This window comes from Polyodon spathula, chromosome 2 (genome assembly GCF_017654505.1).
Source record: "Polyodon spathula isolate WHYD16114869_AA chromosome 2, ASM1765450v1, whole genome shotgun sequence".
NCBI lineage: Eukaryota > Metazoa > Chordata > Actinopteri > Acipenseriformes > Polyodontidae > Polyodon > Polyodon spathula.
In genome coordinates, this window is record NC_054535.1 from 94,610,111 (window position 1) to 94,626,280 (window position 16,170).

The 16,170-nt window shown below is 36.3% G+C and overlaps 1 protein-coding gene across 4 annotated transcripts in view; it reads left to right on the plus strand.

The window, feature by feature from the left end:
- LOC121304164 (poly [ADP-ribose] polymerase tankyrase-1) overlaps window positions 1–13,673 on the plus strand; it is a 111,350-nt gene extending 97,677 nt beyond the window's left edge. For all 4 annotated transcript variants that reach the window (XM_041235136.1, XM_041235151.1, XM_041235143.1 and 1 more), the window contains 10 exons: window positions 946–1,134; window positions 1,430–1,667; window positions 2,449–2,531; window positions 4,464–4,584; window positions 5,344–5,441; window positions 7,944–8,018; window positions 10,309–10,414; window positions 12,110–12,296; window positions 12,942–13,098; window positions 13,218–13,673. In XM_041235136.1, coding sequence (XP_041091070.1) covers window positions 946–1,134; window positions 1,430–1,667; window positions 2,449–2,531; window positions 4,464–4,584; window positions 5,344–5,441; window positions 7,944–8,018; window positions 10,309–10,414; window positions 12,110–12,296; window positions 12,942–13,098; window positions 13,218–13,304 — 1,341 coding nt within the window. In that variant the 3' untranslated portion in view covers window positions 13,305–13,673. The remainder of the gene's footprint in view (window positions 1–945; window positions 1,135–1,429; window positions 1,668–2,448; window positions 2,532–4,463; window positions 4,585–5,343; window positions 5,442–7,943; window positions 8,019–10,308; window positions 10,415–12,109; window positions 12,297–12,941; window positions 13,099–13,217) is intronic.
- Window positions 13,674–16,170: the final 2,497 nt, after the last annotated feature.

Below are 16,170 nucleotides of genomic sequence, written 5' to 3' on the forward strand. Positions count from 1 at the left end.
TAGTGTGCTGAATGAAATTATTTTCATTTTTAAACATTTAGTAAATGGCTATATGAATCATAGTTGTAAAGTGTATAGATTTTTAAATTTGATACCCTTGACATCTGCTCTCGTAACTTGAAATTGTTGGCTATAAATGAATAAGAAAGAAGCTTTACCTTAAGCATCCTCGAAACCAATATATTCAAAGCAAAACACACCAAAGAAACCATTGCTGTAAAACAAGGTGTTTAAATTTTAGGGTGAATTTGCTGCTCCTAAAAGGTAAAGGAGAAAAGCACTGTCCTATTGTCCCTCACAGCTCTGCAAGAACAGTTCAATACTGGCCTGAAAAATACCATGTGATTCATTCAGATCCAGCCTCTCTGAGACCCACAGTTTACATGGTTTTGTGATGTGAATGACGTGATGAACTTGTCAGTTCTGAACAAGTGGTTCTTTTCTGAATAAGAAGTTCTTGAAACACTGAGGATGAAACATGAATAGTGCAAAATAGACGAGCTTGGCAATTTTGAAATATTTATCATCTAACTTGTTCCATCATGTTGTAGGTTAATTGTCTGGCATCAGCTATCCTATGCATCTGCTTATCTTTGTAATAACACTTTATCAAGTGTTTTCAGTTAGTACCCTAAGGCATCTTGCAAATTTCATGTTGGTAGACATTTTTATTGCAAGTCAGTCAGACATGAACTGGCTATGCTGCAGTTTTTTTTCCCCCACTGAAGACTAGTCCATTGATCCAACAAACTTCTCTCTCTGTCTGTCTATAGACAACATAAGATTTCTTAATTTGAGCTCCCATTAACCCACTGTTGTGAGAAATAACAAAATATGCCATTTTCTTATTCTAGTCACTGTTGGCTGAGTTTCGTGTACCGTGGCTTTTCTTTTTCGATAGCTTTTGTTTTGAAAGACAGTAATCCTATCCTGTATTTGTTGCAGCATGTGGATATTGCTGCCCTTTTAATAAAATACAACACCTGCGTAAACGCTACTGACAAATGGGCCTTCACCCCGCTCCATGAGGCAGCACAGAAAGGTCGAACCCAGCTCTGTGCCCTGCTCTTAGCCCACGGGGCAGACCCCACCATGAAGAACCAGGAAGGACAAACGCCTCTGGACCTGGCAACAGTGAGCATCTAGGTTTCATGTCTTTTCTCAGGGTAGCCCAGATTAAGTCCTGAATGTTCTTTGTCTTTCAAAAAGCATTTAAATTGTTCTAGTGCAAGACTTAATCAAAATACACTATTGCTGCTATGAAAAAAATACCCCTTTTTTCACTGGAGTCCCATTAGAAAAACACTTTTTAGAGCATGCCATTTTCCAGCTACCATAAGTGAAATTTCATATGAAGGTCCTTTCTGTAGACTTGATACAATTTAAATTTGAATTGTGTTTTAATTTTATTTAAATTGCTTTATTACAGGCGGATGATATCAGAGCTCTGCTGATAGACGCGATGCCACCTGAAGCCCTCCCAACCTGTTTCAAACCCCAAGCAACCGTGGTCAGTGCCTCTGTCATTTCGCCTGCCTCAACACCATCCTGCCTTTCGGCTGCCAGCAGCATCGACAACCTGACGGGACCTCTGGCTGAGCTGGCAGGCAGCGGGGCCTCAAGTGCCGCTGATGGGGCGACTGGTACAGAGAGGAAAGAAGGAGAAAGCAAGTCAAATTACTTTCATTAATTATGCTTGACATCCTCCATATTTAAGGGCTTAAGTTATATTTTTCAGGAGGACTGGAATAGGATTTGAAATGCTATTTTAAAAATTATTGTACAATATAAATCTACTGTTATCACCCCAGGCAGTGTGCTGGCTGTTACTGAGACTACTCTACAGTATATGGTTAACATCAGTGCTGGCAGAACTAGCAAGTATGACATAAAAAAACAATCCTTAGGCATGCACATTATTTTGATGTTTATAGTATAGGAAAGTACAGTAATGGATACTAGCCCTAGGACAACTCGTGTGTATATACTGTATGACTACAGATATTTTATGCTAAATTTTTAGAAATGTAACAGTAAGTAATTTTATTATATTTGTATTTGAATAGGCAGACAATATTTGATATAAACATGTCCACATACAAAAAACAACAGCACACTGAGTCCCATTACTGGTACTTGGATTATGCATGACCATTGTTTCCAAACAGAAATGTTCGCTGCAGGGAGTTTAAAAATACAATTACCTGGAAATGAATAATAGGATCACATCACTGGGTCAATCTGAACCAATGCTAACACAAGGCTGTTTCCTAAGTAGGTATTCTACATTTCTCCATGCAAGCCACACTAATTAGGCAGACAGCCAGCAGATATTGAATTGTCATCTCAATTTGTATAAAACAAGCAGGGTAGATTAATTAATTCATTGTTTTAGTATTACGATTACATTTTTTTTATGGTAAAGTGCTTGTGTGTTTATTCTTTTAGTGGCAGTACTTGATATGAATATAAGTCAGTTCCTGAAAAGCCTGGGCCTGGAGCACCTTCGTGATATTTTCGAGAGAGAACAGGTGAGAAGGAGAAAAAAAAAAACCTCCCTTTGCATTTGCACTTCAGTCATCCTAGAAGATGGCTGTTTTTAGTTTACTTAAAGGTGTTGTAGGAAAACTATCGCAGGTGCTCACCCAAGAATGTTTGCAATTATGAACAATCCTCATTATTTTTTTTAGTTTTTTGTTGATATAATTTAAATATATTTGTCAATAAATAAATACTCCAATGAACCCTTGAATAATTTCCTGCCCAAAGCATTGCCTGTAGTGTTTATGTTGGCACCAGGTGTTGAGCATGGTCAATATAGACTTGGAGGAATAGTGGTGATGATCTAATTCTATTAATTTTATTTTGTCTCTTTTTTTTTTTTTTTTTTTTTTACTGTGAATTTAAATGATTACAGATTAACACTTATAAGATCAATGCTTTCTCCGTTAAACCAGTTTCTTACCTTTCTTTTACCAGTTACCATTTGTCATCCTGCCCTGCTATAGCTTTGGTGGCGCTAAGAATGTATGTAGATTGCTTGCCATGGCTATAAATGGCTGTAATCATTTTGAAGTCACAGGTTTGTATGTAGGAAAAGCCAATAAAAAAGTGTAAATAAATAAAACAAGGTCAAGCGTTAAGGCCTGTGACATGAGCTGTATGAAAAAAACAAATCTGCAGCCTGCCTGGCACTGTCAATTTCACTCCATTTCATGCAAGTGTGGCAGGCTGGTGAGTGGATAGAGGCCCAGAGACAGTGTGGAGTTCAAAAAAATAACTATTTTATTATAAGCACAAAAATGAAAGGCCACAAGGGCCAAAACAAAGCAATTTAAACACAAAATAAAGCAAAAATACTCTCACAAAAATAAAGGTTTCCAGGCTGGGCAATGCCTTCACTGGATTCAAAACATTCAAAAATCACAAACACCAACCTGCTTCCTCAGCTCCCTCCCCCTAAATGAAAAGCAGAGGCCTCCTTTTATGTCAGGTGGCTGGGTGCTGATGATCGTTAATTAAACTAATAATCTAATCAACCCCAGCCACCTGAACACAATGAACCAAGGCAGGTAGGGGAATTTAACCCCATCCCTGCCAATTTCTAAAGAGCAGAGCTGTGCTCTGCCACAGCAAGGCATAAGGCTGTCTTATTTTAGTAATTCATCTTGGGAAATATTGTTATTGGACATTGGCATTCAATTTGTTGGCTGTGTTCCTTGATGCATTGTTCTGGTATTTGATTGCTTCACAATTATGTAGTTCTTTTTCATCGACAGTGGCTATGCTTGAGTGTAAATTATGCATTTTAAATCTCCTGTGGTATTTCTTCATTACCACAAAAGCACACTTCATTAAATAACAGTTTTATAAAAAATGTCCTCGCTTTGAGGGGCTTGCAGGCAGAAAGTAAGTTGACTTCAACTTGTCATTCAAAATGGAGACTAGTTGCTAAGTAAAAGGGTTTGGCACCTTCTGTTTGCTTTTTGTCAAGTCAGTGATACTATTTTTATTGTTCCACGATTAAAATATAGCAAACACAGTATGCTGAATTTGTGTGTGTGTGTGTATGTGTATATATATATATATATATATATATATATATATATATATATATATATATATATATATATATATATATATATATATATACACACACACTGCAGCCCTCACATTTAATCTTTATTCCTTTTTTTTCCTTACCACAATTGATCTGAATTAACTTTTAAGATGCATAATTTTTTATACAAGCCTGTTGGTATACCTCAAGCATTCATGTTCCATGCTGTCAACGCTACAATTTGTGTTTATTTCATAAACATATAGTCATATGTAATATCTGTGTGGGTTAATAATAACTTGAAATTGACTGGTAGGTACATGTTTGAAATTTGAAAAAAATATAATCCCTTTATACTATGTTCCCACATTTTGAGTTTATTCATTTTTTATAAATGTTTCAGATTACATTGGATGTGTTGGCAGACATGGGCCATGAGGAGCTGAAGGAAATTGGCATTAACGCCTATGGGCATCGCCACAAACTAATTAAAGGAATAGAGCGTCTTCTAGGAGGACAGCAAGGTAAGCCAGTGTGGAGGTGGGCAAGAGGGCTAAAGGTTGTCTCTCCAATGTTGCAGTTTTTACCAGTACTTTGATACACTTGGTCAAGTCTCATGCATCACAAACAATGACGTGGTGAAGCTGCATGTAGGATTATTTAAAAAAAAAAAATAATAATAACAATAATTATATAATCCCTGCATGATGGATGTGTTGGTGGCATTGACATGGTCCTAATATGGCTGCTATATTAAGGTAAGGTGACTTAAGTTACTGCTGTAAAGAGACAGTATGCTTTAAGTTATTGTCTTAATGTTTTGTACATAGCTTGTAGTCTTTGATTTTTCTTATTTAAGTTCCACTACTGGTGTTGCCAAGTAAAAGTGTAGCCTTTAAATGACAAATTGTTTTAACCACTGGTTCAATGATGGGGACCACGTGCTTTGACATATAAATCTTTTTCACATGTCCATTTTACTACATCTTTTCAAACCATTTGATCTGGTATGATGTTACCAGGGATGCGTTGTTTTTGTTCACAAACTCACATTTCTAGTTGTATTAATATTTCAAACAGGTCTTATCTTTTTAGATCTAGAGATGTGTGTCTAAATGTCTATTGTTTTGGCAGTTAATTTTAATGAGATGCTTTTGGACCAGATGGTTGAGATTTTGACGAAGTTTTTAATCAGTTTCACCGGGTTGCATAATCTTTCTGAAAATTGTCATGTAGGTCACTTTTTTATAATAATGCCTGTTTTTGGTTTTCTAATACCCCAGGTACAAACCCGTATCTGACTTTCCACTGCGCTGGCCAAGGAACCGTTCTTGTTGACCTGGCACCTGATGACAAAGAGTTTCAGTCTGTGGAAGAAGAGGTACTCTACCTAATCCCTTTACCTTATCTCCGTAACTATCCTTCAGTGATTTGTGAGATGCATTATCCCAGCATCAAAACAATGAGCAGGAACTGAATGGAGAACAATATTGCCTTCATATTGGTCACAGTGCTTTGAATTAGTGTATCCTAAAGCATTATTATTTCTTTTTATTCAGTGGCTGTCAGTTTTTGAAATTACTTTGTGTAATGAAAGATTGTTTACACGATTGTGTCTGTAGGGAAGCAAAGGGTTTTTATTTTTGTTTATTTTTCAGTTTTGCCTTAATATACAGACGCAGTGGTTAAAGTCAAACACGTCTGCCCCGTAGGGCGTGGCTTCTCCAAAAGTGTGATTCTGATCAAAATAAAAGCCCAGCGTAAGCGTGTTTACTGGCGTAGTGACAGCAGCCAGCCAATCAATGCTGAGTAGGCTGGAGAATCTTCTATCCAATCAGGTCCAGGCAACAATCCCTTTGAGACAGAATGCGCTTGCATCATCTCAAGGCTCCGTTTTGAATGTGGAAGTGGTGATCATGTCAAGCGTCAGTATCAGAGAGCAAGAAAAAACAGCACAATTCAGAATGGCAAGTAATAGGTCACTCGCCAAGAGAATACGTAAACCATGCTTCACAACACAGGAGATTGCTATATTAGTAGAAGAGGTAGAGGCAAGTAGGGCAGTCATTTATTATTTATAATAATTATACAAGTTTCATTATTTCATGGCACTGACATTACTACACGTAAAGTACTTGCCACCCTCCCTGATCTGTCTACCAGTAGAAATAGCAGATTCATGAAGTGCCGCACCACGTTCCCTCTGAGCTTGTAATGTACTACAGTTTCAATATAACCAGGGCTTTAATTCTTATGAAATATTTCCCGGAGTTTAACTGTCGTCATCTCCCACCCCGTTTGTGAATAGATCATGTAAAGAATAAAAGTACAGCTAACTTAATATTTATTTTTATTTGCATTTGAGTGCATGTTCGTGCATTTGTGTATGTTTCAGTATTTAAGATACTGTTAGGTCCTAACATTTATTAGTTTTTGTAATTAAAAATAATCTAGTTATCTTCAGTATGTGTTAATCCTGATCATGCTGTTTGTTCAGTCACTTGTTCACAGTGTGTGTTCATAAAGTCAAAGCCTCCTTCACCTGGCTTTAGGTGAGATGTGACGTGCCTGTGCTGTTACTCTGATATGCTTAAATAAAGTTGCTGAAACTAATCAGACTGTGTGTATTTGTTTGATTTCAACTCGTCATTCAAAACGGAGACTAGTTGCTGTAGTATTGCGGTTACTGTATTGCCTCCGACAGCAAACACTTTCTCAATTTATTTTATTATCTATTTGCTATTCTAAATTTAAATAAGTAGATAGGACAGCGAGGAAGCAGAGTATTTTACATTGACAGACAACATTCAGAGGGCGTGTGCAGCACTACAAGAACAGAGACTTTTTTTCAACGAGCAGACAAAAGGTAGAATACGTGAATGCTGTATTTACGTATTTTTCGGGCAGATTGATTTGGAATAATGATTAAATGTAGTTTTAAAAATAACATTCAAAGTCCTTCATCAGAGATTTAAGCCCTCGTAATGACAAATAAGGTTAAAGAAAAATATTTTCTAATTCTTTATGTTTCAAACTAGTTAGGCTCATACAATATCAGGCAGCGAAACCGATAACTTCAGGCCTGCTAATAGTAGTGACTTTTGAATCACGAAACAAAGCACATTCATTGGGTTAAGTTTGCACAGCAATTAACTAATTTAAAGTTGCACATAATACAGCACACACAGCACTAGCAACAACCAGGGAAAGAAAGGACAGACATACAGATACAGAAGTGGCGCTCCTGTTATGCTGCGCTCCATATACTGTATGTAAATATTTTCACTTGTAATAATTGCCATGAAAATAAATTGCTACAGTCCTCGTGAAAACTCATCTGCAAAATAGGATTTTTTTTTTATTATTAATTTACAAATGATATTGTTAGTTTTTTACGTTTTGTCGTTTGTCTTAGGTTCTTTTTTCTTTTCTTTTACTTTTCAGTCCAAACACATGCAGTTGTTACTTAGGACTACTTTGTTTTTTTATAGTGCATTCAGTTATTAAAGTTTCTGATTGCGCCACAAAATAAACCTGGTTTCAGCGGGTCTTAACGCAGTGCTCAATTGTCTATTTGGGACCCCATTGTGCTCTCATCAGAATCGCTTCGGCGAATATGTTAATGATACCACACCCTACAATTTATGCCGACATGTGGCGATGGGGCAGGTGCTATATAACGGCGCAGGACATGTCTTCAGAATACCATTTCAGCACAGCGGATGTTTTACGTCTCCCCCATTTTTGAGCCACAGAATCGGGGGTAAGCGCCGTTTGCACTGTGATCAGAATACAGCCCATGCTGTCTATTCTGAGACTTACAGAAAGAAAATAAAATGTATTACTTTTCATAGCCTGGTGATCTGTATTGTCTTTGTTTCAGATGCAGAGCACTATCCGAGAACACCGGGATGGTGGCAATGCAGGCGGTGTCTTCAGCAAGTATAACATCCTAAAGGTGAGCAAGCCCTACTGATGGCAGGTTTTCTACAGCGTTGTGTATTTTCCTAATTTTTCCACTGCATATTTTAATGCTAATTGACCATAACAATCTTTAAATGAAGAGCTTCTGATAGCATAAATGCTTATGGTTTCTTATGCAACTCATCCAGATCCCATTTAAAAATGACTTCAACTTCAGCATTTCACAGGAGCAATGTTCAAATTAGATTAAAGTTGATTTACTCCCACACCTTTACTATTAACACTTTCAGGACCAAGCATTTTTCAGTGGGATGCTACCCCAGGACCAGGTGTTTTTTGGCTGCAGTTTTTTGGCTCTTTCTATAAAAATTCACAAAATCTGTTTTTTTCAGAACACTCTTGGGAACATTTTAAAGTACTTCAGAAACTATATAAACTTTCGCTTTTTTTTTTTTTTTTTTTTTTTTTTTTTAAATAAGTTACTTATTTCATTATTATCAGTAATAAGGAAAAAAAAAATACCTGATACATTTAGTTCATGAAATTGTATCTATTTGTATCCACTTGTTTCTTGATATTTATAAATATCAATGTTCTAACATAATTGTCAAATACATCAGGTTTACAGTGTTTCCCCCCACCTTTTTTTTTTTTTTTTTTTTTTTTTTTTTTTTTTTTACACGTTCCTGTGATGTTTTGTTTCTGCTTTTGTCTCTTCCTGCCTGCTCCACTGTTTACTATCAGGAGGTGAACTTCAGTCCCTCCCCTATCCATTTGGTGTGTGTTTCAAGCCTGTGCTGCAAAGTACAGTGATCCAGCTGTAAGTCGTCAAAACAAAGTGCTGTTTTTTTTTATCGTGTTTACACGATCGTGATCCTAGAAGCCCACTTCGGTATGATCTTGTTAACACAATCCTGGTCCTTAAGGGTTAAAAGTTTTTTTTTGTGGTTTTTTTTGTGGTTTTTTTTTTTTTTTTTTTTTATTGAATATATACCATAAAACTTTAGCCGTTTATTTACAATATTTGCCAGTAGCCTCTGCGACTATTTCAGACTCGGCGTTTTATTATGTAAGATCACTAACACCTGCTAATACATCAGATGCAATCATGAAGAATCTGCCTGCACACAACCTTATAGAAATGACATAAGTAAATTATAACATTCCAGCAACATCATTAAATGTTGTGTTAGTGGGTAATAAGTTTGTATTATGAAACAAACATGGTTTTAAAATTAATAAAAGCAATAAGTATCATGCTTTATTAACACATTATATTTATTGTTCACCCTCAAAACATGTACATTGGTAAGCATGAACAATCGATGAAAAATTAACCAGCAACGACTCTTCATTGCAAAACAACCACATGAAACACCATGTTAATATGAAAATAAGTTTATACTGTTGGCCCACAACACACTAACAACTGCTTCAAACTGTTTAAAGATTAACAATAAAATCAATACAAGTACCTGTTTTATCACAAGATCTAAGCAAAAGTGACTAATTTGTTTTTATAACGTGTACATTGATAAATAAGACCGCTGGAAAAGGAGCAAGATACGAATGTTCATTGCAAGACTCAAATGCATGAAATACTGTTAATACAAAAAAAGCAACAAAAATAAATAAAATACGTACAAATATACTAAATGGCAATCCTGTTAATATCAGAAAACAAGTTTGTATTTTACTTACTTTCATAACGCTCAAAAATGCTTCACAACTGGTTTTAAAATGAATAACGTCAAAAAAATTTTAAAAGAAAAACCTGGTACGTGTACCTTTTAAAATAAATTAAATTCATTTTTCCTATCATTCATCCTGAGCCTCAGGGTCTCTTCATTGCTGTTGAAAAAAATATTGGTAAGCTTGCTGTACAACCATGTGTGTGCATTGATTGGAACATTCAGTATGATGAGCATTATATTGTTATTCATAACCCGGCGCTTAAGAGACTCTTTGTCTATTTACCTTATTTCCCAACAGCCCGGTGATTATTTGAAGTTTTTAGTGTGTGTGTGTGTGTGTATACACACACACACACACACACACACACACACACACACATACAGTGCTCACCCTTTGTAACGCAATAGTGGGGAGCCATAGTTACAAGACCGTGCTATTTGTGTTCTGCCATATATTTGAGTATAGAAAGGCTACTGAATGGCATTATGGAGCAAATGGGAGCCACGACCCTACCGTGTTATAACCGATTCCGCACTTTGACAAGGCGTGTTATAACGGGTGAGCACTGTGTGTGTGTATATATATGCACTGTGCATGATTTTAATTATTCTTCAATACCTTTTTTTCAGATTCAGAAGGTGGTGAACAAGAAATTAAGGGAGAGGTATTCACACCGGCAGAAGGAAATAGCAGATGAGAATCACAATCACCATAATGAGCGCATGCTCTTCCATGGTAAGAAAAGGTTCCTGGCTGAGAAGCACCTCAGCATTACTTTTCAATTACATTTCAGACAGTTAGTCACATGAAATTCATCAGCCAGAATCCCCAATACTAAACACCAATTTCAGTAAAGTAGTCAACTTTTTATATATGTTGGACTCCAGCCATCTGCTGTTCATGCATTCAAAGTATGCATTGCTTCTGTTCAATGAAGTTGATATGGCTTTGTGCACTGCATATGCACTTCACACTGGCTCAAGTATTGTGTTTTTAGATGAGCTCCAAGCCCACAGTCTGCATCTTATCCATTTCTACAGAACTTGCATAGCTTTATCAATTTCTGTAGGTAACAGTTGGACTTCATCTCTGGAGTGAAACAACTGCTTGATAACCTGCAATAGGAATGGTAATGAGGAGGCAGTAACCTGGAGTGTCTCATTAGGTTCAGAGTAGGATTTAGCTGGACATTTCTAAAATACTGTGTAATTAGATAGTGTAGTGAGCCAGAAGCTTTTCTCAATGGAAGGAAGTGTGGCAGTAAATATAAATGATTGTTTAACAGTGCAGAGATATCTTTCATTTGTCAGCGGAGGACATACTCATTTAACATATTTTAATTTCCTTTGCTGAAGTCACTGTGTTCAATTAGATCTGTATTTATATCAAAGTGCTGTACCATTTTAAATTCAAATTATAGGTTGAAAAGTCCCTCTGCTGGCTTTTAAAATGGATTTGGATGTGGAAACTTGTCAGTAATTGATAATTTAAATATGAAGCATAATAACTAAAATAGGAGGTTTAGTTCTAGAACAGCTAACTACAAAACTGGTTAGAAATTGCTGTTAACATGAAAGAAAGTGTTGATTTCTGTTAATAAAGTTCTCCCTCATTTGCAAGGCATCCTGAAGAACTGGTAATGACAGTGTGGTCATAGCTCCTATTTGCCCCATAAGGAATTCTAGTAGCATTTGCATTGTCCTTTTATGGCAGAACAGAAAAATAGGTAGAACTGTAGTATTGAAAAGGGGAGTACTGTTTTGAAAAGGTGAAAGATGGAAACATGCATATTGCTGATCTAAAAGTTCAGGTGTGTGTGCGTGTTTGACAGTTTAAATAGAATTAATGCCCTTGCACATAATTCATTTGAGATGGATCTAAAGTGAGCAGAGAACTATTTGAGTAAAAATGGATTTTAATTACAAGAGAAATTGCAATGCAAATTTCAAGCATTAGATTATTCTCAAACAGCCACTAATTTTCTGTGGATTGTGAGCTCATTTGACAGGTTAATTAAGTTATCAAAAGGACCTGAAACTCATTTCAACTACTGATTGTATACCAGAGAGAGATGAACCGATCTTCGTTCAAAGGGTGTACAGTATTTAAAAGAGGGCTCCCAAGGGGCAGTATTGTAGCGCCCACAATTAGCTGCTGGGACACAGTTTCCTTGCTCCCTATTTGAAAAAGTCTTGCTTACAGGTATACGGATCCAGAATGAAGTACACCCATTTTGTTAGTGTGTTTGTTCAGTCTGAAATCCCTACACTCAAGTCCAATGTAGGTTTGTTACTAAAAAGCAAAAGTTTCCACAAAACAAATGGATGTGTCGCCCTAACAGAATTTAATGAAAAATAAATGTACAGTAACTTACAACAGAATATAAACAAGAGATTAATCATGTTGTGTTTTTATTTAATTTTTTCCTAGGTTCTCCATTTATAAATGCAATCATTCACAAAGGATTTGATGAAAGGCATGCCTACATTGGGGGGATGTTTGGTGCAGGAATATATTTTGCTGAGAATTCCTCAAAAAGCAATCAGTATGTGTATGGGATCGGGGGTGGGACTGGGTGCCCCACACACAAGGACAGGTCCTGTTACATCTGCCACAGGTGAGACTTTATCCTTCTCTTCAAGTCAAGCTGTCTTTTCTTACTGGGTTCCATGTCACTTGCTGTTTTCTAATAACCCAGAGCCTAGTTAACATCTTCTATATCTGAATTGATGGAACAGCTCCGTTTAGTTACAATTTGTCTATACATGCTGTATATGGGTTTAAAACTACAGAAGGATTTTCCTGAACTGTGCTTCATGCCACTTCAATACTATTCGTAGCGAGCTAGCTCTGTATTGAGCAGAATCAATATGGCATTAAAAAGAATTTGCAATAAAACAATGTAGATACACAGCCTGTTATATTGGGGCTCTACTCAGTTTCATCCAAAACATGGTGCATAAAGCGCTTTAACACAGACATATTGGGGGGAGGGAGGAGGTACAGGACAATAAGAACCACTGAGAATCATTGCACCTACTTAAAGGTAACTAACTGGCAACTACTGGTTACTACTTGTGTATTTCCTGTGTGACTGGTTACACTAATGATGGCTATATTTTGCAAACAGTTTGCCTGAATTGGATCAAACCGTGCGTGGACATTTATCAGTCATTCACGTAGGGGGTAACTCATATAATGGTTTTACTTGTTCATGTAAGTTTGTTTGTTTCTTTTGATGGTGACAATTACTGTGTTTCAGACAAATGGTGTTCTGTAGAGTAACATTGGGAAAATCCTTCCTACAATTCAGTGCAATGAAGATGGCTCATGCACCACCTGGTCACCACTCTGTCATTGGAAGACCAAGTGTAAATGGGCTAGCATATGCAGAATATGTTATCTACAGAGGTGAACAGGTAAGCAAAGTCAGAATTACTTTTTTTTTTTTAAATCATTTGTTCATTTAGCTATTGCTGTGCATTTAGAGTATGTTGTGTTATTAGTATAACTGTATTCTTCTGTATATCTCCTATAGGCTTATCCAGAATACCTCATCGCATATCAGATTCTAAAGCCAGAGAGTACCCCCCAGACAACAGAAGGTGCAGAACAAAAGTCCTAGTTTTAGGAGGAAGTGAAAAGCAGCAAACCTTTGGAACCACCATGGGCCTGTAATCCAGTACTGCATAACTTGTGACTGTTACGGAACTTCATAAACATTCTCGGAGCCTGCAGATTAGCTAGTAATTGTCTTTTGTAAAAGCATTAACAAAAACTACTATTTTAGTTGTAAACTGCCACAGTTTCCTTAGAGAAAATGTTTACAAGGGTTGCCTTTATACAAATAAACTCTGGCTCATTTTCAGCCAGGTTCTCTCCTCACAGACAGTTAACCAACAGAAGTTTGACACCAACTGGGTTTTCCAGTGAAATACAATTATAGATATATATATATATATATATATATATATATATATATATATATATATATATATATCGTGTGTGTGTGAAGAGAGACACAATAACATTTCTCTCTCTATTTTATTTTAAAGGAAAATGAAAAAAAAAACTGGAACCTTACTCCTCAGTGAAATTAGTTTGGGGCTTCAGTCTGTGGTGGCTTTAAATTCAAAACCGCTTCATCTTTTACCTTTGTCTGCAAATAAGGCCATGGACCAAAACAGTGACTCGATTACACTCTGCTCTCTCACTAGAATTGCTTTCTCCAGGGCAGGATTGAGGTGTTTTGGAAAAGCATTCTGTAGCCAGTTTAGCCTCTTCTCCTTGCTTGTCCAGTGGATACAAGGCCTCACTGTCTCCACACATTACGGCATCATCAAGAATTGGTATTTTAAACACTTTGTTTTGTTTTTGTACCGACATCCCATAAATTACCACATTTACATTAATTTATTTTCATGTTATTTTTAATGTTCTTTTTTGTTTCTATAATAATTGTGCTGTCCTCAGATGGACCATATAGATAATTTGCCCAGTAAGGGACCCTAATGTATGATCTATATTTTTAATTCAAAACCTATATTTTTGGTGATTTATAATTTACTTTGAGCAAGCAAGTCATTTTTTCCTTTTTTTCTGTTTGTTTTTGTTTTTTTACTTGGAGAGCAAAATAAGGTATGGGTGGAGAACTTGAAATCAAGTGAGATTAGTTCAATGGAAAACTCTGAAAATGAGCCAGGGTATTCTTGAGGACATTTTGCGCATGGACAGATGCCTAAAACAAAGATCTGTAATACCTTTTTCTCAACCACGGAGTTCAGTTTCTAAGTTTTAAAGGATTTGCACTTTTAAAGAGGAAATATTTAAGTTATTGTAAGAATTACAAATAATTTCATGTTACTAAAAAAATAAATAATTCATGTACAGGTTGTTTAAATAACAATACCCTGTAAAGCTTTTGATGATGTTTACTGATGCAGTTTGGGTTTTATTATTGTAACTGAAATCAGTTTTGATTTGCACCTTCCCTTCGAACTCTTCTCAGATGGGCCAGTAGGTGGAGCTGTTGCATTTTGAATTCTATTGTCGTTTTGAATAAAACGATGCATGCTAAGAAATAGCACATGGAGGTAATGGTCTCTACTGTGGTAAAGAAGATTGGACGTGCATGTCAGACCTGGTTGGTTTATATCAGGTGTAAAGGATTCAGTGACACAACTTATTCCTGGTTCATTTTTCCTCAATCAGTGCAATCTCAGTTTTTCTGACCTGCTAATTGTGGTATGTTTAGTTTGTACTGAAGAGAACTTGCAGACCCTCCAAGGCAGCAAAGCTAAATAAAAACTAAAAGCTCTGGCTTTATCCTACCTCCTCCCCCCCCTCCTACCTCCCTACCTCCCCCCCTCCCCACAGTTTGTAGCATTTCTTAACTGTAAGCTTCTCCTGGTTTTCGTTGGACCCTGTCGCTGGACATTTGAATGGGATCTCACTCTTGTTTCATTAACCTGGTTGTATTTCCAATGTTATATGTAACCTGAAATAGTCATACATTGACCAGTAACACTCAAATAGGGATCTGAAGACAACTTTAACACTCCTCAACATTGTAACCAGTATTGAAACAAGTCTTAATAAAACACATAGCAAAACTGGTGTCCCTCATTTTGGTCTTTTTTATTCTCTCTCATGCCTGCTTGATATTGGGGAATACTTTTATTTGCTACCACAAATTTAAATTCCTTGGCAAAGTGCTTTAGGAAGCAGCCTATTGTGGAGAAGGGTTTGGTTGCAGACTGATTTCACAATTATGTTGTGTCAGTTTTTTTTTTTTTTTTTTAAACAGTGCCCCATTTTTGAATACTGGACAGATAATCAACAATCATTGATGCATTGGGTACACTTTATTGTTCAAAAGCAAGAATCACAAAAGCCTTCCAATACAACAAGAACGTGTGTGCATTATATTATCGATAGTGCTGATATGCTAGTAATATTATACATGTGAAGCTTTAAATAGGGCACTAGGGTAATTAATCAATGTTTAATTGAAGCTTGCAAAAATAAATTCTGGCTGTCAATTAATTTTTGAATATCTACATTTTGACTTGAATTTTGCTTATATTTGCAGTAATGTTTATGTGCAAGTTTTGGTATTTGTTCTGCTTACATTGTAAAATGTAAGTTAAACAAAGCTTGCTCTGTGACGTTCATACTAGAGAAGTACATACTGTTATTTATTTATCACTTGTTGGAAATCATGCATTCTATATGTAACATGTAGATTGGCATTATACGATGATTTACATGAACTGAAAGGGTATATCCAGCTACAGTAATACCCTTACAGTTGGAGATCCGCAAATCAACTGCATATAGTTGTCGGCAAAATTCCCATCTCGTAGGCTCTTAATCTGTTAGATTGGTGTTTCATACCTAACAAAAAGGAAAGGCGGCTTACTGGTTTTTACAATTGGACTGGGAGACTTCTTTGCTATTTCTTTCTAGGGGTAGTCCATTTGCGCACCAAA